The sequence below is a fragment of the Cadophora gregata genome (assembly GCF_030347475.1).
Source record: "Cadophora gregata isolate MNR1 chromosome Unknown scaffold_10, whole genome shotgun sequence".
Taxonomy (NCBI): Eukaryota; Fungi; Ascomycota; class Leotiomycetes; order Helotiales; family Ploettnerulaceae; genus Cadophora; species Cadophora gregata.
The window spans coordinates 856,993-878,136 of NW_026695933.1; the positions used below are offsets into that span (position 1 = coordinate 856,993).

Consider the following 21,144-nt stretch of genomic DNA (forward strand, 5'->3'; position numbering starts at 1 on the left):
CTTTACATGCCTTCAGCCTCCTCCTTTACCATCCAATGCCTAATGCCATCCGACAAACTGGCTTCCACTTCCATCCAATTGTCCTTAGCATTCAGGTAGATTCCCCATCGGCGCTTCTTCCCTACTCCAACCTATCATCAATCCTGCGCTCGAAGCTGCTCTCGGGGGCATGGCGGATAATAGTGGAATCGTCAATGTCGCGGATGTTGACGGACACAGGAGCATCTTTCATCATCCAGGCGGGAATGACTCGCGCACATGCGGTGCTGGCAAAGAGGAGAGAAACGAGGACAGGGAGCGAGGCGCGCATGATGAAATATGGTAGAGCCTTCAGACTGTTACGATTCGAGGGCGAGATTGTCGTGAAGGTGATGTCTGAAGCCGGATGAGAATCGAACGCGGAGGGTCGCAAGAATCGTTTGGTGTCCAGCACAACGGCTCACTTATGTACAGTTGGGGAGCACCAACAGAGTGGAAGTGACAAGGGTTTCGAGAAGTTTAAAAAGAAGGAGAGGTTGGCGATTACAAAGTCTAAATTAATAAAGCTCCGCTCCCTGCCACAATCACTGTCTTTCGAATTAGTTGCTCAATCCCTGTACTTAAAGCAAATACATCGCCGTGCTCAGCATCATAGGTCAATGGCCTGGGACAGGGCCAAGATGTGATGATCCGAGAATCTGACAGAGAAAGGTGATAGATTCGCTTAGATGAAAAAGGGGTGTTAAGACTGTGATGAAACACCACAGGGGGGGTTGGTCGTGAAGCGAAGCAAGTCGGAAAGCTAAAGAACTGGAGGCACCGTCACGCCGCATGACGAGAAAGATGAAGGAAGTTCAACGTCAATAATAATCGTGATAGGAGGCGATTGAGACAAAGGTCATCATACTTGCCAAGCTAGAACGAATACTACGTCTGGTTTTTCGAGGGCTCTCTACAGATCGGAATTAACCCATTCACCAACAAGTGTACCCGCCATCAACAACCTGGCAACGATCAGATGAATCGAAGTGGACAGAGTTTCGTTTCGAGCACAAGTGACCAGCGAAAGAGAAGAAGAAGAATAAGAAGAGAACTTACGATTTCACTCCCAGTAAGGTAAGAGCTTGCATCACTTGCCATCCATACAATCGTGCCTTGCAATTCACTCGGATGCGCAAGGCGGCCCATGGGAATATCTTTCACCCAGTTCTCTTCGATATGCGGTCCTTCTCTGGCAAGAAGATCAATGATGAGGTCGGTTTTCATGTAGCCAGGACAGAGACTGTTGACGCGAATTCCATTGGTTGCCCACTGTTTCAGTTGAGCTGATAGCTAGGCAGCATGGTGGTAGGTCATGCATACCTCTGTAGCCAGGCTTTTGCCCATCAATGAGACAGCAGCTTTGGACTACAGTCAGTTAGCCTGTCCCGAACAAATGTCCAGCTTCTGAATATCACAAGTGATCACCCACTGCATTATACGCTGCTTGCTTCTGTGGCCGAACACATATGTGCGCACTCATACTTGAAACCAATATCAGATTTCCCTTCTTCTTCTGTTCAATCCAGTATCTCCCAGCTTCTCTCGCGAACAGGAAGCTGCCATGAACATTGATATCAAACATCTTCTGCCACCTATTCAAGGCATAATTCTCACCTTCCACATTATCCACAATTCCGGCCGCCGTGACCATTACATCTACTTGGCCAAAGTCCTTCACAATGGCTTCCCATGTATCTTTAACATGTGCTTCAGATGTGACATCGCAGGCATATGCGCGAAGGTCAGGCTTGTAGGAGGCCGTTGACGACTGGGAGAAGGCGCGTTGGCTGATGTGCTGGATTGCTTTATCGCCTGCTTCGAGGGAGAGATCTATACATGCCCCACGCGCGCCGCTGAGTGCAAATGCGGTGAGAAACTCTTTCCCTAAGCCTCGGGCGGCTCCAGTTACGACACACGTCTTGCCTTCGAGAGAAAATGAGGGTAGTGTCATGAGGAAGCGTCGGGTCGTTGCAAATGAGTTGCGTTGGAGGCAACGGCGTGCTGCTATGGAAAGGACAACCATGCTGGGCAAGGGAGCCTTGAATTGGAATGGGTACGAATATAATTGGAGACTGGAGGACGTAGGAGCCGAGTCTAGAGGTATTATAATTCAGCTACAAGGATCAGTTTTCATGGTACAGCACAGCGACGGAGCGCCTTCAGCAATGCTTTTCCGTTTAAGAGCAAAGCAGAGGTAGTGTGGCGCGCTCGAGATGGCATGGCATGGCATGGCATGGCATGGCATGGCGACGTGAGGGGAAAGAGGCACAATCATCATAAGATTGGGTGGCGGCGTAAGCATTAAGCTGGGGGTTAAGGGGGGAAAGGAGGGCATCCCTGAGACTTTTGGAAGGAGGGGCAGAACCCTGGGCCAGGAATTGGCGGCGAATCTGATGAATCGGACAACTACCCACCTATTCTTCCACACATCGAAGGACACTTGAGTTTAAATAGTATGTGGATGTAGACATCTAGAGAAGCCTGGCTTATTGGACTCTCGTATGATCACCCGGCAGTAACCTGCGTGGAGGCAAACATTGACTGGTTCCGCGAGGCGCCCCCGCGTTCCAGTCGCAACGGTCTTCGTGCTTTTCGCATCTCAGTCCGGTATCAGTCGCTGTTCGTGCTGGCATTGGCTGATTTGGTATGAGCAAAAAGGGCAAGCTGTCCAGCAGTACTTCATGTTTAATTCAGATTAAAGCAGCCTTACACCCCCCGAGGACCCTGGGAAATATCAGCTGTCCAGTGGGCCAAGCAAACGCGTCTTACGATGGAATGATCTGTAAGCGTCTTTCCATTCCGGGTACTGTAAGATAATATTGCGATAGTGTTGATATGCGCACTCGTCAATCGAGCAATGAGACATGATCACTGAGCCATTCTCAGGGGGCTGGGGGCGTACATGCCTAGCTTCAGACAAAAGAGAAGCAAGTGTGTGGAGCTGGGCAATCTTTTAGAAGGAAATGTACAGGTTGAGAATCGGATGTAGTAAGATAAGAGAGTCCAAAAGAAAACGAGGAGGCGATGTATCCTAATCAGTGATCTAGATGTCAAGATTGAATCAACGATCATTTGTCCTTGCTCGCTATAGACCTTCAGACTGCCGCTGTGGCGTGCGTCCTTCTGAGAAAGCAACGCTTTGCTATGCATCAAATCATACGCCGGGGCCTTTCCACCTACGGAATAATGCCATGCTTCATGCTCTGGCGTCCATGCCCAAGTCCGTCATAAAATACACACCCGCTATAAGGTTCACTAAAATTTGGCGCACCCTCGAGACCCTGTAATCAATGCTAGCGCTTCGCCTGCAGTGATCAAGATCGGAAATGGATAGTTGAGACATCTAAGATGCCATCAAACGGTTGAGCTTATCCAAAGAAGACTCCTTGATGTTCAAGATGACCTCATCCTCAACTACATCGTCTTCCTGGTTGTCGACAGGTACATTTTGGGGACCTTGATTACCAAGTAAGCGAGCCACCTTCTCGATACTAGACTCCTTCACCTCAAGCTCAACAACTTCCTCCTCAATCTCAGCCGAAGCAGACCAAGTATCGAGGGTGGATGAAGAAGATACACCAGGCTCACTACCAGTCGGCGATCCGTCGGGGTTAAGAGTACCGATTGGCTCGTCAATTGAGTTGACGTCTCGGGACCCAGTTAGGTCAGAGCCAAGTTGGTTTGCAGACTTGCTAGGCTTTTCGGACACACCTGCCAAAGCAGAACTACAGTTGGTATAGTCTGAGTGAGCATCTTTGGCTGCCTTCCGAGGTCCGACTAGTCCATCTAGTGGTGCTTGGGGGACAACGTCTTCGACACCAGTACCTTTCTGCATATAATCAGGGATGGGAGAGTTGGGAAGCTCGAACTCAGTAGCTAAGATCTCCTCGCCGGATCTGCTGGTCGTCAACCAATGCCCATCTCTGGTTACTCGAGCTTCATCAAGGTTGCTCTCATCTGTGTACTCTTCAGTGTCAAGTGTATGACTGAACAAGTCCAGTTCTTCACCACGGTGGATGAGAACTCCATCCTCGCGTTTGATGTAGTCTTCCTCCAAAGGTCCACCACCACATTGTCGCTTTCGGGAATGGCCAAGCTCCTTGAGGAGTAAAGATGCTATGCCAAGATCTTCCAACTCATCAGAGGTGTCAATCCCAGTCGCAATGCGTCCAAGTTCCTTCTCAAAGAGCCAAGGGAACGAGATGAATGGCATGTAGCCAGCCTCCATCTTTCGGACCGGCACTGAAGTGCCACCTACCACCTTAGTAGCTCGGCATTCGGCAAGGGCGATATCAAGCTCCTCCTTTGTGACCTTGTACATGGCCGCGACGAAGGGTCCGAGGACAGAGAAATCCTTGCCACCAGCTCTCTCGAGACACTCAAGACGGAATTGGTCCTTCAATGATTCAGAGAGTCTACCGACTTCCTCTTGAACCTTGTAATCGCTGCCGACACGTGGTCTGGACAACACGAACGTAGACCAGATTTCGAATTCAGTCTTGATCTCCTGCTGAGCCATGATACGCTTCATGTGGACATCATACTTTGATTTGACTTGCCTAGCGGCCTTCAGTATGGCATCGTCGAGAGTATAAGCTCTGAGGATGCGCTTATCAAAAGGCTCTTCATACTGTGGGGTGAAGTTGACCTTCTCGACCTTGTCATATAGTTGGCCCAGGATTTTGTCCGAATGGTATTGGGACTCTTTGGGCTTGTGTTTTTTCTCCATGAAGTGAGGCCATTTTCTGGGACGGAGGTCCTTGGACATCTCGGCGGGCTCACCCGTCTTGACATAATCAACGGCCTTAGAATGCAAAGCAGCAAGTTTCAGACCTGAGGGAGGTAAGCGCAAGCATCGAATCTAAGGGGAAGGACCTACACTTCGGGTCCTTGACACTTCGCTCTCGTTCATCCGCGTTGGCTAAATGAGCATGGGCGATGGTAGGGAGAGCATCATTCTTCATGTAACGAACGAAGAACTTCATCAGATCAGTGATCTCGACTGGTCGGCTGTGAACCTTTGACTTTGGTGGAGAGTAGTTCATGGGTTCACAATTCCATTCTGGTGGTCGAAGATTCTTGTCCCAGATCACAAAGAAATCATCACCATCAAGGTCACCTCCAGAGCACATACTAGGTACATCGCGGTCTCCTTGTATTGGGAACACAACAACATCTCTGAGATGATGTAGAGCTGGAACATTGACTGCCTCAACGACTCTGAGATCACCGGGATGGAGAGACGGGTTGCGGCCAACCAAGCAGATTCCTTCGACCACATTGTATCGATTTGGATCTTCTTTATCGGGTACCTGGATAAAAATCTGAGGCAACTCCTCTTGAGCAAGCTGCTGTCCATGGGCAGCCTTTGGCTTAGTGTAACCACGCAGGGTGCCTGTCTCGTCAACGCAGCCAAGCACAAATGCACCATCCTCAACAATAATCTTTGCTTTCTCCTTCAGAAGCTTGATGGACCAAGATCTCCACAGATGAAGGAGTGAGAGCACGAAAGGGTCTCGCTGGGCCATGAAACCGTTCCGGATCATGGTGGCAAGATTAATAGTCATCTGATTCTCATCGATGTATCTTAATAACAGACTGACGGCGACCTCATCGTTACTCATTGCATCTTGGTAGTTGGCAAGTTGCACGGCAAGCATCTTATGAAACACTTCATCAGGAACGCCGAGAGAAGACAGAATGACAATGGTTTGTCGGTTCAGTGAGGCACAAGAGAAACGAGCGCATCTAATGATTTCGAGTCCATTGTACGTAGCGGTGAACTTCTGCTGGCTCTTTCGAATGTGGACCTCCTTCTCCTTTGCGTCTGGCCAGACGGCCAAAACACCCTTACACCCGCCAAGTCGAAACTGGAATGCTGATGGAGCAGTTGTAGTGCGTAATTGCAACTCTGCAGCAATCATCTGGGCAAGAAATGGACTGATCTTGCCAACTCCATCTGTAAAGCAATAGCCGTTATTCTCAACATCAGCAAGCGTCACGATTTTAGGAGCAGAAAGACCGTTGATGGCTCGAGTGGTTGAGAAGCATTGACCGAGTCTGGCCGCGTACTTAGCAACGACTGGAATGTGGTCGAAATGGCCCATCCATTTGCGGATATCTTCACAGGACAAATGGTCAGTTGGACAGAAGAAGTATGCACCATTTTCTCGAAATTGCGAATTACCAAAGGCGAGGAATTCGAAGTGCCGATCTCCGATGCGGATGCCATTGTAGAGAGTTCTGTACACACGAGTAAAGAGCTCGTCATTTCTTTGCTTGTCAGCACAAGAGAAGATTTTGCCCTATGCATCATTAGTATGAACGTACATAAGCAGAACCGAAGCACTCACCTCAGCCAGTTCGTCGGTGAATTGTACTCGAAGGAATCGGCCATCCTTGTTTTCTCTTGAATAGTGACGGAGGACTCTATTGGTAGTCTCAACTGTAGGGGAGCTGAGATACATGGTGGATGGAGTAATTGTCGCCTTGCGCGAGTAAGCACAGTAGTGAGGAATCTCTGTCTTGGATGTAAAAGCTAAAGCTAGCGGATCATCGAAGATGGATAATGGCTCGTAGATACGTTTCTCCTGGCTAGCAACATACTCGAGAATGTGTCTAGCTTTTGCGGGGTCTTCGGCGGCGGCGTCAGCGAGCTTCTTCACGAAATGCTTGTCGATATTGTACTCGTTGATAATCTCACGAGATATGCAGACCTCCAGTTGGTAACGGACCTCCCACGGTAATGCAATCGTGCTATCACTGCCTTGCATAAATGCAAGGTCAGCAGAAGCATTTTGCGAGTTCGGGGGGTCGATCAAATGCCAAAGATCGGCAGAGTGAGATGGGACCTTTGTCAGAACCGGAACGGGGACAATCTCGATATTGAAGTCTTGGAGGGCTTGTTTGATCTCAGCGTAAAGTGCGGCCGAGTTGTTAGAATGGCTGAATTCGAAGAGATATGTGCTCCAGCGACCTGGCAAGTTAGTATGAGTTCTAAGAAAATGAAGAATGGCCTACCAATGTCAATAACGGGACGGTCTTTATGAAGAGCGATTGTCTCCTTTTGGAGAATGTATGGATCATAAACAATATCAGTTTGCCTGTACCACGTATCCCACTCGCTCCACTGTGGATTCTCCTTGGTGTGTCCAGCCATTTGATCTTGTCTCTTCCGATAGTATTGTGGGGGCGACTCAACGGATAAGACCAGGGCAAAGGCAATATCACTGAAGTCCAATCGCTGGATCTTTGTCAACTGATCAAAGGGGATATGAAACATGTACTGATTGTCGCGATCATAACTAGGAACATATCCAGGGTTTTCGAATTTTGTGGTGAAGTTAGCCACAATACGGCGTCTCTTGAGATCGACGGTGAACGCGGTGCCATTTTGCTCCCACTGATTTGGCTTGATAGTGTGCAGAGGCATCATCGATACTGGATCGACCAGAAGGCCGAAATGAATGGCCGAAGCGATGAGCTTCATTCTTGGTTGGTAGAACTTAGTCTTCTTTACGGGGCTCTGGATTGTCTTGCCTTGAGATCTCTCATCCCATAGACTAACGTTGACCATGTATGTTGCGCCAGGATCATCTTCATTGTCGATGGTATGAGTTGTATTATTCCAGAAAGGGGTGGCTGGCGGGGGTGAGAACACAATCTTAGCACTGCCGTCTCTTCTACCATCTCTTTCAAAGAGTTCAATGAAGGAAATTTCGCCGTGTTTTCGGAAAATTCTCCAGAGGTTGTATGTTGTCTCATGACGGGCGACTCCTCGTAATCTGACAGCTATCTCATCCCACTTCTCCCAATCGTAGTCCGGCTTCAAAATGGGTCCTTGACGATGTGGATTTCGATGAGCTGGATTTCGAGGTGGTCTAACGACCTGGGCATGATCGGTATGGGGTCGTCTGTAGCCCTGCGTCATTCTGGCCAGCAGTTGAGGGTCGGTGGTGAAGAAGTATAGCTATGGCCTGTGGTTTCGCAGTCCAGGCTTGTGTTGTTTTCGAAGGAAAGTCTTGAAAGTGAGGATTAACAGTTTGTTGGGACAACGTATAGGAAAGGTGAGGTTCAATTTGCAGAGAGTTGCGCAAGAGTTCGTTCATCCGTCCACAAACAGACTCTGTAGATCGAGCACAACTGCAAAACAACTGTGGAGTTGTCAGTGAGAAAACTGTGTAGGGGACTTGCGGGTATGTAAGCAGGTAGAAGGGTATTAGAGACAGGTTGAGGTTTTGTGGTTGATGGCGGAAGTGAAAGTGGGAGAGAAACAGGAAAGTGTTCCATGGTTGACAGTCTTATGCCCACTACGGATTGACCTGATGGAAATGATTGAATAGCAATTGCTTGATCACACAATCAAGGCAGGAAGCATTGAATCGAGAAGGTGAAGAGCGAGGGGTTTGTGTATAGATGAGGGAGGCGGGAAATAGATGGACTGCTTCGCACTAGATAATGGCTGTACTGAGGGCGAGTAAAGGAGGAGGAATGAGGACTGATTTACCTTGGAAGACCTCAGGCTCCTGTTTCAGGCGATTATGCCATCAAAATGGAGAGATGTCTGATGTCGAGGTGAGGCAAGGTAAGTGTAGAGTTTTACTTTGTTGTGTTGCGTTGTGGCTCCAAGTGCCCTGCGCGTCTACCTAGGTAGGTAGTGAACACGGAGGAGAATGGAGAACGTAGAAGGGGGACGCGACAATCGCGTTCAGATAAGGTACCTCCGTATCAGGGTAACTATCGCCACGTGATTACTTGTACCTTACCTTACCTAATAAGGTAAGGTATAGGTACCCTCAGCTCTGGCATGCCTCTCAGGTACCTATACTGTACTATCCCCCCCCCCCCCCCCCCCCCCCTGAATAATGTTAAACTGTGGAATATATGGGGCGGAGGCTTGAAAGCCTACTTCTGAGTGGTCATGTTGTGGCAGGGCCACCTGATTTTGGTGTTTGGTGTAGTGGGGGGAAGTCACGTTACTAGTGCAGCTGGCGGTGGTACTTAGAGATTCTGAACTGTCACTCCTTTACAACATCACCACCAAAACACCACTTGGAAATATCACGATAATTACACTCTTTATAAAGATTCTATCTAATCCAATCTCTTCTCCGCCTCTTATTTGACAAATCCCGTACTTCAGATATGTGATGTCTCGAGATTTGACCGTTCCGCTTCTTTGTATTAAAGTACTCCTTGTGCCTTGAATTGCTACCTCTCTTGTTGTGTGGGTGTTCGGGTCGTGGCCCGCCACAATGTAACCCTGGAGGCCTTAAGGCACGAGCCAGAATTAGGTCTGTTGTAAAAGGAAGGGTGGTCGTAGAAGGTTCGAGAGGACTACTAGGGCTCGAAGCAGCGATTTCTGTTGGACAAACCCCCTAGAAAGCTACCCACAATGACTCCAGTTTTCTAGAGATTTAACATTATTCAGGGGGGGGGGGAATAGTACGAGTAGAAAGTGAGGTACGGTTACGGTATTTAGCACTCATCTCGCTTCTGCATTTTTCAAAATATTGTATCCTCCGATCCTTTTCCTGGCATACCTAGCTCCGTACCTCAGCTGCAGATGCTGGCTCTGATGAGTCTGAGTCTGATACCTTGAGTAGCTCGTGGCTGGTAGCGAGACACATTTACATACCTTACGCTCGATAAGGTACCTACCTACCTTAAGGTACTGTATGCAAAGAGACCGAACCAACCCGAGCCCAAACTTTTCCGCCTCGTGACCTCTGGCCACAGCTCACGGCTTGTCAAGCATCAGGACACAATTCACTCTCCGGAGAAGCGTCTCCCATACCACACTCCCTTGATCCCTCAACGCGGGGTAATTCACAACCAAAGCGATCAGGACTCCACATGATGCGAAAACATCAGATACGACTCATTAAGGTAGTAAAGTCAATCAACGCGCTAGGAAAGGCAAACAGCTTGGTATCTCTCACCGTTAGACGCCACCAGAACACCATTCTGTAACTCATGCCATATCAGACCACCACAGCATTCATCCTCGCCGCAACATACCGACTTTTCAATATTCGGCGGAGCCAAAAAAAAAACCCCCCCCAGAATAACACGCGGCGTTCAAATGGATGCTTAGCAGTTTAAAGCATTACCGAACTCTGGAACGAATGAAGCCATAAGGAGCTCGAAACCTAAGGTATCTGCAGAATAATCTCCTGGTGACTTTTGCTGTTTCCTCACCGCTAACTTCCGGCTTATTCAACTTGATTAAAGGTTGCCTAATCGACACGCCTTCTACGATACCGTACACACCTTCAAACCAACCATAATAAACGTTGTACTTTACAAGGTTCAAAGGGCAACTATGTCTAGCGACATCTCACTATCGCATTTCAGCTTCGTGATACCACCCACAGGTGCGACATCCCCACACTGAGCGAGGATACACAGCAACAAAACGAGACATGGTAGGAAAGCGTAATCGATTTTGTTATGACAAAATGCCACCCGAAGCCCCGCAATGCTTCCAATGCTTCCCATCCGTGAGGAGGATAGCTCTATTTGACCGCCTACCACCGCCCAGCTGAAAAGATACATAGACCACAATGCACCAAATCCCTCGACCGAACGTTCCACAATGCAGTCCACCACTTCCAATCAAGGACCACTTTATGTGCTGTGTGCCCAAAGTCCGGTCCATATGCAAGAAAACGAAGGTCGATCGACGGCGAACCCAACAGCCTCAGAAGGAGAGGCTTACAGAGGAAGGTCCACGATCTTGCCTGGATTCATGATCCAGTATGGATCGAGAGCTTGCTTGATGGATTTCATCACACCAAGCGTGTCTCTACCGACTTCCATTAGAAGAGCTTCTTTCTTCCCGATTCCAATACCATGTTCTCCCTGTATCAAATCAATGCCCATTCATCACTATTTTGGAAGGTACATAACACTTACAGTGCAAGTACCCTCCATATCCAACGCCCTCCTCACCATGTTCTTCACACACTGCTCGACTTTTTTCTTCTCTCCCGGCACCCTTGAATCGTACATGATACTCTCATGAAAGTTGCCATCCCCAACATGTCCCAAAATACTCGCAAACAACCCCAAGTCATCCATCTCGCTCTTACTGATCTCGATGATATCAGCCAGTCTCGAAAACGGCACGGCAACATCAGTTGACCAAACCTCATTACCTTCCTTCCTTAGCGCAAGCATACTCCAAAGACTTTCCTTCCTCGCAGACCACAGCAGTTTTTGTTCTTTAGCATCCTTCGCAAATTCGAAATCGCCGCCTCGGTGGACTTTCGCAATGGCTGAGACCATAGAGATGTTTTCCTTGACAGAAGCTTTGGTACCGCTGAACTTGAAGAATAGGGTAGGTAGCTCTTTCCATTTACGAGGGGCTGTGGAGCCTGAGAGGTTGACAACGCGCATTTGGACTTCGTCCATGATTTCCATGGCGGCAACTTGTACGCCGGCTCGCATAACACTTGCGGCGGCTGCCGCGGCGTCGCGAATAGAGGGGAATGTGACGACAGCGACTGAGAATTCTTGTGGGACTACTGCCAGCTTGAGAGTGATCTCTGTCACCAATCCTTTTCTTCCTTTGACAGACGCTCTTTCGACATGAATCTATGCTCCCCAAGATGTTTCTCGTCTCAGGGGACTTACCTAGTGTCCCTTCGGATCCCACAAACAGCGAGTTCAGATTGTAACCTGCCGAAGTTTTCCTCGGCCTCCTCTTCGTCTTGATTACCGTCCCATCGGACAACACAACGGTAAGATTGATGACCCAATCCTTCATCGTCCCATACCTCACCGCATTTGTACCCGAGCAGTTCGTCCCAACCATGCCCCCAATCTTAGCACTTGGTCCAGGATCGACGGGGAAGAACAACTCAGACTGTCTTCTGGCCAATTCCTCATTCAGTTCCATCCAGCTTACACTCGGCTGAACAACGATATCCATGTCTTCCTCGTGGAATTGCAGGATCTGGTCCATGTACGCGAAATCGACACTGACTCCTCCGTATGGAGCTGAAAAATTACCCTCTAGTGATGAGCCGCCAGAGAAAGGGATGATGGGAAGGCGGTATTTTGAACATATTTTGGCAATTTTGGAAACTTCAGAGGTGTTCTGAGGATAGGCGACGGCAACGGGGAGGCTATCGATATTGGTCGAGGACCATTCGGAATAGCCGTGTGCTTTCAGATCTTCAGGGTCAGTGGATATGGTGTCTTGGTTACCTGTAGCTTGGCGGATTTCTTTAATGGCCTGTTGTTGTCAGTAGCCAATATTTACTCGTGAAGGATTTGTTGGGGGAAGCGAGTCTGAACTTGGACCAAGCACGGTAACAAAAATAAAGGTTGATTTCCTGTGCCGCTTGTTAAGGGATATCGTCAACTCACAGACTCCATGTCACTGAGACTCGCGTAGGCGGGCCTTATAAACTTCCCAGCATTGGAATAATCTCTCTCCCTATCCTTCCTCCCTTCACTCTTCCAACCAACAGCCAAGCCTGCACCGGCAGCAGAAGCAGCCATCAGCGCCAACACACTGAGAGTCGTCCATCCACTGACACCTCTTTTCTCTCCCCCTCCCGCAACAAATTTCTTGCCCGGCGATTCGCCAGTTGGAGCATACGAGCTTTTCCATCTGAATCCTCCTCTTGAAGGTGATGCAATGGCTGATGAGTGCAGCAAACCCGGTACTCGTGTATCCCATCGCGTGGTAAGGTTCGTCCAAGCGAGTGGAGATGCTCTCGCTCTCGGGAGACTTTGGGCCGACTTCATGCACAGCGACATGATGCCTGTCCTGAGCCGTCCTGTCCTATCTTTGGAGAAGTTGGTCCACTGGTTCGATAGGATCCGAATCGCCTTTTTTTCTCGGATCAGATCAGATCAGATCAGATCTACAAGCCCCTGCAGGCAACCAAGTAAAGTGCTGCGAGGCAAGAAGTAAATAAAGGAATAAGGGACCCTTTCAAACTTTGCTTTGCTGTTCCTGCGCGTCTGGTCTGTCCGACTCCCGACCTTGTTCCTGGCATGGATGATCGGAAGATTGAGGTATGGAAGGATCGGGTCTACTTCCAAGGTTGGTCCACTTTCTTCTGTCTGCCGTTCCCGTCTTCGCCCAACTCGGCCCGCTTCAGTGATGCGGGAGGAAGGAGAGAGGGGAAGAGCCGATTTATATAATACTAATTTTTGTTGGCTTTGGAGGGGTAGGAGGGGTCTACTAGTACTAGTACTCGTACCGTATGTCCCGTCCTGACTGACAATGGACCAACCATTAAGGTAGCTCCAGTAAAGCTAGTCAGTCCACGAGGAGCCCAGCGCTCACTCAGATCTCGGCCTGTTGCCGATACCCTTGGACAACGTGAGGTATTTGGTAATTCGAATCAAGGTTTGGGGGTCACTTTAAGTTTGATCGAGGTCCGGCATTTCTACCGCGCATGTGTGACATCCAGTCTTGCCCATTCAATGCTAGTGGAGACCAGTCTTACTGCGTACAGTATGTCCGCTCTGCTTGCGAATGGGATTTCTTTTGTGGGCTTGCTGGCAGTACACATTATTAGGTATATGGCAAGGTTAGGGGGTCGAGTTGTCGTTGCTTCTGCCTCCCATTTCCCTTTCATGCGACATATGGAAAGGGTACAGGGCAAGTAGGTAGGTAGGGGGAAAGTTGAGAATGCACTGCGGGTCATCTACCAAGAAAAGCACCGAAACGTTCGATTCGTGCTCGCGGACAACAATAAGGAACACCGGGATGCTGCCCTAGAGATGACCTCAGACTTACAGCCAACTCACAAGCTCCTTCAGATGGAAACATGCAAAGAACCAGAGTTCCCCACGGAATTACACTTGGTTTCCATCAGTTACCTCTATTCTCATTCGGGGAGAACATTTATCTCCTGTCCCATGTTGTGCCTATATCATACATGTGCATCCCACTCTTTGCCCTGTCACGAACACAACACAACACAATTCAACACAAAATACCACACGGTACACACAGTGCCACTGCTGACCTGCGCTTCCATCAAATCCGAGATAGATACACCCAAGCAAGTGTATACCAAAGGTCGAGATTGCGAACTATGACTCCTTTCCTCACCAGCCAGGTATATCTATCTTATGCATTGTGCTACCAGACCTCAATATGGAAGAGCTGGATGGGGATGCTGGGAGTGGGGGACGCCACAGCCAGCATTAGCAAGCTTCACCTGTTAACAACACTGCAATTGCCTGCAATTGCCTACCTACATACCTTCTTGCACCTAGAGTCAATCTTGTGAGCCCCAAGACTTCGCATCTGAGACGCATCTGTCACTTTTCCACGAAATTGCCATCCCCTGGTTCATACAGGCAATCGTCACCAACCTATCAGTCATCCTCACCCATTCTCGCCCTCCTCTTAAGGTACAAATTCCAACCTTCCGTACCAGCTACAGTATTACGAATCCACTACAAGAAACACATCTCGCCCGTTTCATGATCTTCTTTGTACAACATAAAAACTAGATACCATTCCCAGGTTCGTCTCCATCTCATTGCACAAGGTCCCCTTCCCCTCTCGCACACACAAATGCACCTTGAAGCAAACCCTCCTTTGCCTTGGCTTGATTCCAATTGCCTCAGTGAAACCACTGGAAATGGCGGCAGATGCCCCTGACTTCTCCGAGATGAAAAGGAAGGCTGAGCGAGGGCTCCAGATCGACTATTCTTCTCCACTGCCAGGCTCCACTACTCGACACTATTCTTACTTACCTTCTAGATTGGCCTGACATCAGCCGCTTGCCTCGTGATGTGAAAACGCCCCACGAGACGCATGTTGTTGCAGGGACATAGGGCGGCGTTTATGAGGAGAAACAAGGTCACCGGGCTGGGCATGGGGGTCAGACTCAGCTTCCTTCAATGCAGGGAAAAGTGCTGGGTATTTAGTCAACATTTAAGTCGAAGATGCAGTGGGGTGGGACACGTGCGGATCTCATACTGCCGCAGGCGGATTGTCGTGTGTTTGGGATTGACGCTATCGAGTCGACACACCATCACGACCATTCATCAAGTAGTCTATAGAGAGAGCTAGAGATAAAGTTGAGGGTCTGGGTGGGCTTTTACATTGTTTTGGTATTGGTTGCTCCTACTATGCTGCTGCCGTGCTGCTAGCTAACCCACTTGCACTTTTCCCATGTGCAAATGACCCGAAGCATAGAATAGAAAACGGGCCTCAAATACTCCATCCCAGAACCATCAAGTAGAAATCCAGAGCAAGTAACAAAGACGAAGAGCACTTAGTTTCCGGCAATGGCGTGCGCACGTCTACGGTCTCTCTCCTCAGCGATAGAAAGCTTGACACCCTTGCCTTTAGGCAGAGAGATCCATGGCTTCTCGGTTCCGATAACGAAGACGTTGTTCTCACGGGTGGCGAAGGAGTTGTCTATAGCATCCTTGATGTGGACAATGTTGAATCCACCATCGTGACGCTCGCGGTGAGTGATGACACCAACACGGCCCATGTTGCGACCACCGGTAGCCATAGCGATGACACCAGTATCGAACTTGATGAACTCAGTGATCTTGCCGGTAGCCAAATCGATCTTGACAGTATCGTTGACCTTGATGGCTGGGTCTGGGTAGCGGATTCTACACAAGCAAAAGTTCGTCAGCATTTCTGGAGGGATTTTGTATAGCAACCGTTGGTGTAGCTCCAATCAATCGTTCTTTTCGAGGTGGATCGACCAAAGCTTGGACCAACGGCTGAATGATGTCTGATAGAACTTACGTTCGTGCATCGTGCGTGACCAAGAATGGGATTCCGCCTTTGCCCAACTGAACTCTCTTAACCTTTCCGAGCTTGTATTCGGCTTCCTCTGCCTGGATTCGGTGGACGGTGAAGCGGCCCTTGGTGTCATAGACAAGACGGAAGTGCTCGCCAGTCTTCTCGATACTGATGACATCCATGAAACCAGCTGGGTAGGTTGCGTCGGTTCGGACCTTTCCATCAACCTTGATCAGGCGTTGCATGACGATTGCCTTGGTCTCGCGAGCGTTGAGGGCATACTTTAGTCGGTTACGGATAAAGACAATAAGAGGCATGCAGTCTCTGAGCTTGTGAGGACCTGGAGATGGGCGCGGAGCGTAGGCACCGGAAAGTTTGTCCAAGAGCCAATGCGATGGGGCGCTAAGGCGCTTCTGATGCTTCTTGCTGTGAAAATATTGTCAGTATGATGATTGAATGAGTGGGTATGACTCTGCGCGAGACTAGACTGTGAGGGGGTCGAATTCGTGAGGGCGCTGCAGCATTTCGCGTTGCGAAATTGAGGACGAGCAATCATCTCGCAGATGAGCATCATGTCTGCGAGAAGCAATTGCTCTCTCAAAGCAAACTCTTGCGCGTGAGGGTGAAATGGAAATAATCTTCGTGTCAAGGGGCAACTTACAGTCCCTTACCCATTTCGAAGTCGTTATGGGGTTGTCGAAGGTGGTGTCTTGTCTTGTCGTTGAGAATTCTCGAGACTGAGCTTTCCAAAAGTCAAGTTGGTGGGAATACCTCGCCTATTTTTCTCACTAGCAACGCTAGTACAATCTTGGATCAAGGCAACAGCCCCTGCATCTGGTCATGTGACCGTACCTCATGACCAACTCCACTTGCCCTGCCTGCCTACCTTAGGCACCTCAGGTAGGTAGGTACCATCTTCTGACTGGGGAGTGACAACAGATTCCCTGGTGGGCCTCTTTTACGCTGAACGAAGGCAACTGGGTTTGTTCATTTCACTGCAGTATTGAGGTGCTACACCTGATCCAAATGGCATTTTCCTTCTCAAAGACCGATCTTTGAACGACTGTTGTTGAGAATATTACTCTGCTCAGGTATTTACATCTCAAAGAGCATAGCTGCTATTTTCCTTCCTTCTAAGATGACAAGCAGCTAAATAACCAAATCAGGAGGGAAGGAGCACCAAATTTATGCCAATTCTCATAGTCACTTGTTTCATCCATCCGGCTTTTAGCAATAATCTCCGTCCAGATCAGATCAATACGTTCCCCTTGTTGGCTCAGCCCTTCTCTCAAGACATTAGAAGAACAAATTAGTGGCAAATATAGCACTCTAGTGAGATCTTTGACATGGCACCTTCACGCCTCGAAACAATTCGAGACATGTACGATGCTCGAGCTCCCACCTACGAAGATGATGGCGAAGATGGCTCGAGCGATTTCCACAAGGCTCAAGCAAAAGACTATCTTGAATGGATGTCACTATCACCAGGAACGAACGTCCTCGACCTTGCTTGTGGCACAGGTGGAATTACAATCCTTGCAGCGCGAGCAGTGGGACCCTCAGGGACTGTTATCGGGGTAGATATCAGTCCTGTTTCCCTTAATATTGCCAGGGCCAAAGCTATTAAAGAGAGTCTCCCGGTAGCTTTCTATGAGCATGACATCAGCAATCTGACTGGTGTGGAAGATATCAAGGAGGGTACATTCGATATTGTCACTTGTGCCTCAGCGATGGTTCTGCTCGAAGACCCGGCCGACTCTGTCAAACACTGGGCCAAACTTCTAAAGACCGGAGGGAAGTTAATATTCGATACATCGACAAATGACAGCTTGGTTGTCGGCCGCTGCTTCGACATTGTCAAGGAAGAGCTGCACATGTTCACAGTCTACGGCAGCAAGACTGCCCTGGGGACTGTCTCCAATGTCAAGCAGCTGTTGGTCGATGCTGGATTGGACGGTACTGAAACTTTTATTAGCAGGCAGTATACTGAGTTCAAAACGATCGAGGAGATTGATGCTGGCAGAGGAGAAGACTTGTTTGAGAAGACAATGCAACGAGAAGGATGGGTGAAACGATGGTACGACGAGCTAAAACAGGTCAGTATCTTTCCCTGACCTTGCCAAAATGCGGTCGATTCAACAAAATATATGCCCCTACGTCCCTGTTATCCCTTAAATTTGTCATTTGATCCACTGCTCATATGGTACATAGCCTGGTGTTAGGGAAAAATCCAAGAATATCTTTTGTAGGCAGTTGAACGAAATGGCCGATGAAAATGGCATCGTCAAGTCGCATTTCAGGTTCAACGTGGCGGTGGGAAAGAAGATTTAAGCCTTGAGAAATTCAGTGATAACCAGTACAATGAAACTTGCTTGTATCATTCACTTAATTCTTTCGGAAAACTCGGTGCAGGAAACAACACACCCGTTGGAACTTTCTCTCAGAATGTGAACTCATATATGGACTGGACTGGAAGTACTCATGGCGCTGCCTATTTAAGAACACGTCATATCCCATGCGTGCTACGTCCTTAGCGATGTGTAGAAAGGTGAGTCCCAGCACAACTCTGACCTTAAGTTAGCATTATCGAGTCTACGTCTGCGGCACTGCACCGAGAGACCATTTTGGACTTGATGATATGGCACTTATTCGGCACTGCAACACCCTGTCATCGGTGTAGAACAGTAAACATAAATACTTTGCGACGCAGAGATGACAGTACTGAAAGGATGCTATTGCATGTAAGAGTTTGTATTCCTTTCCGGCCGTGTCCATTTGTGCAATCCGTCGCAGTGTAGAATCAAGATAGTCGCTGTCAAGAATTATCATTGGAGAAACAGCATCCATGGACTTTGCGTTCGCTCATGTGGGTGTGATAGAATGATACACCAAAAGGAAACGACCGGAGCTGTATTGGTAGTGAGCATTGTCAAAACATTGTCCAAACATGTCAGAACACAACAATCAACACGTGCTGGTGAGCCAGGTCCTTCTGGCTATTGAGTTATTGCTGCCCCTCATGTTGGAACATATTCTGCCCCAAATCTCTATGGCCAATGTGTCAAAATACCGGGAATAAGCCACGGCGAACAAAAGCCAGAAGAGCGGCGTTGTCTCGTTCTCAGAATTGTATTTTACATGTCGAATTTGAATCGCCACCCAATGCAACGCAATACACTCTCGCAGCACTATGCTTCCAAGTCCACCACAGCTCAGTAAAACTAGTACTGGCTAGCAGCCTGTTGGCAAGCTTTCTACAAATAAGTCCCCGTTAGCATCTGTCTGCTCATGCCATCCGTACTCCGTCCCAATGATTCTTTGTGATGCTTACCAGTTGCTCCAGATACCATCCACAAATCTGCATGTTTCCTTGGTTTTCATCCAAACACTTGGTGAACTGTTTCGCATCAACCTCACAGCTTCGCTGTCCCCAGCTGCTCTGCGTCGCTTCATTGCCCTGGGCAGCAACGGCAGTTTGTTGAGGCTGCTCAGCTGCTGGAGCGGAAGATCCTCCGAAGAAACCGGTGATGGCGTGGCCGACGGATGATCCAATAGCCACACCTCTGGTTCTTGTCAGTCTATATCATCCGTTGGTTTAGAGCGGACTTACGCTGCAGTGCTAGCAATGTTTCCCAGCATACTACCACCTCCGGAGCTTTGTTGCTGTTGAGCTGGAGGAGCAGCAGTCGTGGCAGCTGGGCGTGCTGCTGGAGGGTAGGCGGCGGTAGTTGCAGGGCGTGTTTGTTGAGGTGCAACTTGTCTTTGAGGAGCAGTTGGGCGTGAAGGGGCGCGTCCACCACCGGACCTGGATTGACGAGGCATTATGATTTGGAATTGTTTCTGGGGTTGTGTTTGAAGGTAAACTAAATGGTTGTGGTATATGTGTTTGACGCGAGGTGAAGATTGCAGAACAGATCAACATCGAAGCTTCAGAAGTCCTCGGCTCCATTAGACTTTTTAGCGTGCTGACGAACGATTGGTGGAGAGGGGGCGAGGTTACGATACGAGATCAATCCTCAGGCACAATATGTAGGCAGAGCCTTCAGGCAACAAAGTGAGAGAAGCAAAGGTCTAGTCTGCGGAATCCGGGTAGATTGTGGGCATTTTTGAGACAACCTTGGTGTCAAGAAATGTATGCATACGAGTGATAGTGGCACGAGAAAATACCTAGGTATACTGTGAATCCAGCCAGACGATACCTATTCGGAACTTCCGAAAGATTGGTCGTGCGTGGTTCCTTCGTTATAAGAATAATCCGTCTATAGACCTTAAAATGCACCCTTTCCGGATATACCAACGCCATGAAATGCTACAGCCGTTACATCAGTCGAGTCTGAACGCCAACTCAACGCTCTTGACCAAGATCTTCCATACCAACGCCTTGCCATGCTATGCTTTCCGCAATAGATAGAATATCTTCTGTCAAGGTTCAACAACCTTTCCAAGTCGGCTCTGTTTGTTGCCTATCCTCTTTTCCTTCGCCGACCGCTCTTGCTTCTCGTCGTCTTTTCGCCCTTCGACTTTTTCGACTTTCCAGACTTCGTTTCGTTGTCATTGGAAGTAATTGCAGGTGTTGAAGCCCCGGAAGTTGATGTTGAGGCAGACTGATCTACCTTCCGCTTCTTTTTGGAACTTGCTGGGTTGGCTGTGGGTTCTGGGGTGGACTCCGAGCTGGAATTCGAGTCGGAAGAATTTGGATCGATCTCAACGGCGGCATCCAATTGGCCAGCCTTGCGTTTCTTTTCCACATCCTTGGATTGATCACCGAACTTGATATGTGCCTTTGCTCTTTCCTTTGCAATTTGCTCTGCTCTAAGGAGATCATACTTTTCATTGCCAGACTAAGAAGAAGGTTAGTAAATGTAAAAAAGCGGAAGACACCAAAGTTTCTTGCAAGGGAAGAGAAACCCACCAAGCCAGCTTTGATAAATCTTGCAGCAGCAGCCTTGTCTACTGCCATAGTCCTCTCCACAGGCGTTTCAACAGCCTTGATCTTGTCAAAGTACTGTTTGACTCTGGTGAGTTCTTTGAAGACAGGATGTTCGCGCGCGTTGACTCCGTGGAGTCGCAGAAATGCTGGAAGATGATCAGACACATTGCACGAATAGGGAGAGGAGGACTGACAAAACAGCATGGATTCGATGGCATAGGTGACTAGGACATAGAGCTTGGCTTTGTCCAGCAAGGGCAATTTCGAGGCCGAGTCTGCGAGCGCCGTTTGTAGGAGGGGTTCCAGAGATTCCTCCAGATCGTCTATTTCGTCATCCAGAGTCTCCAGAAGAGACATCACTTTTGTCGAGTCCATGTTGCCGTTGCAGTTGCAGTTGCAGTTGCACGGATGGCGAGATTTGGCCCACGACGAGGACTTGTCCTTGCAC

General features: G+C 48.8%; 8 protein-coding genes across 9 annotated transcripts; 1 reads left to right on the top strand and 7 right to left on the bottom strand.

Moving 5' to 3' along the window:
• Positions 1-121: 121 nt before the first annotated feature.
• On the bottom strand, positions 122-310 carry ONS95_001663 (uncharacterized protein; the record flags this gene model as incomplete). Its single annotated transcript, XM_058494868.1, has 1 exon — positions 122-310. One exon carries the CDS (start codon positions 308-310, stop codon positions 122-124), a length of 189 nt encoding a protein of 62 aa, XP_058355175.1.
• A 765-nt stretch (positions 311-1,075) lies between these two features.
• On the bottom strand, positions 1,076-2,216 carry ONS95_001664 (uncharacterized protein). Of its 2 annotated transcripts, XM_058494870.1 has the most exons (4): positions 1,636-2,216; positions 1,451-1,577; positions 1,342-1,386; positions 1,076-1,290 (listed from the first exon to the last, which is right to left on the bottom strand). In XM_058494870.1, the coding sequence occupies exons 1-2, from the start codon at positions 2,042-2,044 to the stop codon at positions 1,516-1,518; spliced, it is 471 nt and encodes a 156-aa protein (XP_058355177.1). In that variant the 5' UTR covers positions 2,045-2,216; the 3' UTR covers positions 1,076-1,290; positions 1,342-1,386; positions 1,451-1,515. The 2 variants fall into 2 exon arrangements, with proteins under 2 accessions (XP_058355177.1, XP_058355176.1); XM_058494869.1 differs by having other exon boundaries at positions 1,076-1,386; positions 1,451-2,216.
• A 1,148-nt stretch (positions 2,217-3,364) lies between these two features.
• On the bottom strand, positions 3,365-7,951 carry ONS95_001665 (uncharacterized protein; the record flags this gene model as incomplete). Its single annotated transcript, XM_058494871.1, has 4 exons — positions 3,365-4,854; positions 4,901-6,326; positions 6,375-6,997; positions 7,042-7,951. 4 exons carry the CDS (start codon positions 7,949-7,951, stop codon positions 3,365-3,367), a joined length of 4,449 nt encoding a protein of 1,482 aa, XP_058355178.1.
• A 2,786-nt stretch (positions 7,952-10,737) lies between these two features.
• Positions 10,738-12,792, bottom strand: ONS95_001666 (uncharacterized protein; the record flags this gene model as incomplete). The annotated part of the gene is made up of 4 exons (XM_058494872.1): positions 10,738-10,884; positions 10,939-11,582; positions 11,659-12,262; positions 12,397-12,792. 4 exons carry the CDS (start codon positions 12,790-12,792, stop codon positions 10,738-10,740), a joined length of 1,791 nt encoding a protein of 596 aa, XP_058355179.1.
• Positions 12,793-15,278: 2,486 nt separating this feature from the next.
• Positions 15,279-16,441, bottom strand: RPS4 (40S ribosomal protein S4; the record flags this gene model as incomplete). The annotated part of the gene is made up of 3 exons (XM_058494873.1): positions 15,279-15,630; positions 15,770-16,192; positions 16,428-16,441. The coding sequence occupies 3 exons, from the start codon at positions 16,439-16,441 to the stop codon at positions 15,279-15,281; spliced, it is 789 nt and encodes a 262-aa protein (XP_058355180.1).
• Positions 16,442-17,145: 704 nt separating this feature from the next.
• On the top strand, positions 17,146-18,097 carry ONS95_001668 (uncharacterized protein; the record flags this gene model as incomplete). The annotated part of the gene is made up of 2 exons (XM_058494874.1): positions 17,146-17,862; positions 17,978-18,097. 2 exons carry the CDS (start codon positions 17,146-17,148, stop codon positions 18,095-18,097), a joined length of 837 nt encoding a protein of 278 aa, XP_058355181.1.
• An 890-nt stretch (positions 18,098-18,987) lies between these two features.
• Positions 18,988-19,588, bottom strand: ONS95_001669 (uncharacterized protein; the record flags this gene model as incomplete). Its single annotated transcript, XM_058494875.1, has 3 exons — positions 18,988-19,020; positions 19,098-19,329; positions 19,377-19,588. The coding sequence occupies 3 exons, from the start codon at positions 19,586-19,588 to the stop codon at positions 18,988-18,990; spliced, it is 477 nt and encodes a 158-aa protein (XP_058355182.1).
• A 641-nt stretch (positions 19,589-20,229) lies between these two features.
• On the bottom strand, positions 20,230-21,071 carry ONS95_001670 (uncharacterized protein; the record flags this gene model as incomplete). The annotated part of the gene is made up of 3 exons (XM_058494876.1): positions 20,230-20,607; positions 20,679-20,842; positions 20,891-21,071. 3 exons carry the CDS (start codon positions 21,069-21,071, stop codon positions 20,230-20,232), a joined length of 723 nt encoding a protein of 240 aa, XP_058355183.1.
• Between the last annotated feature and the right edge of the window lie 73 nt (positions 21,072-21,144).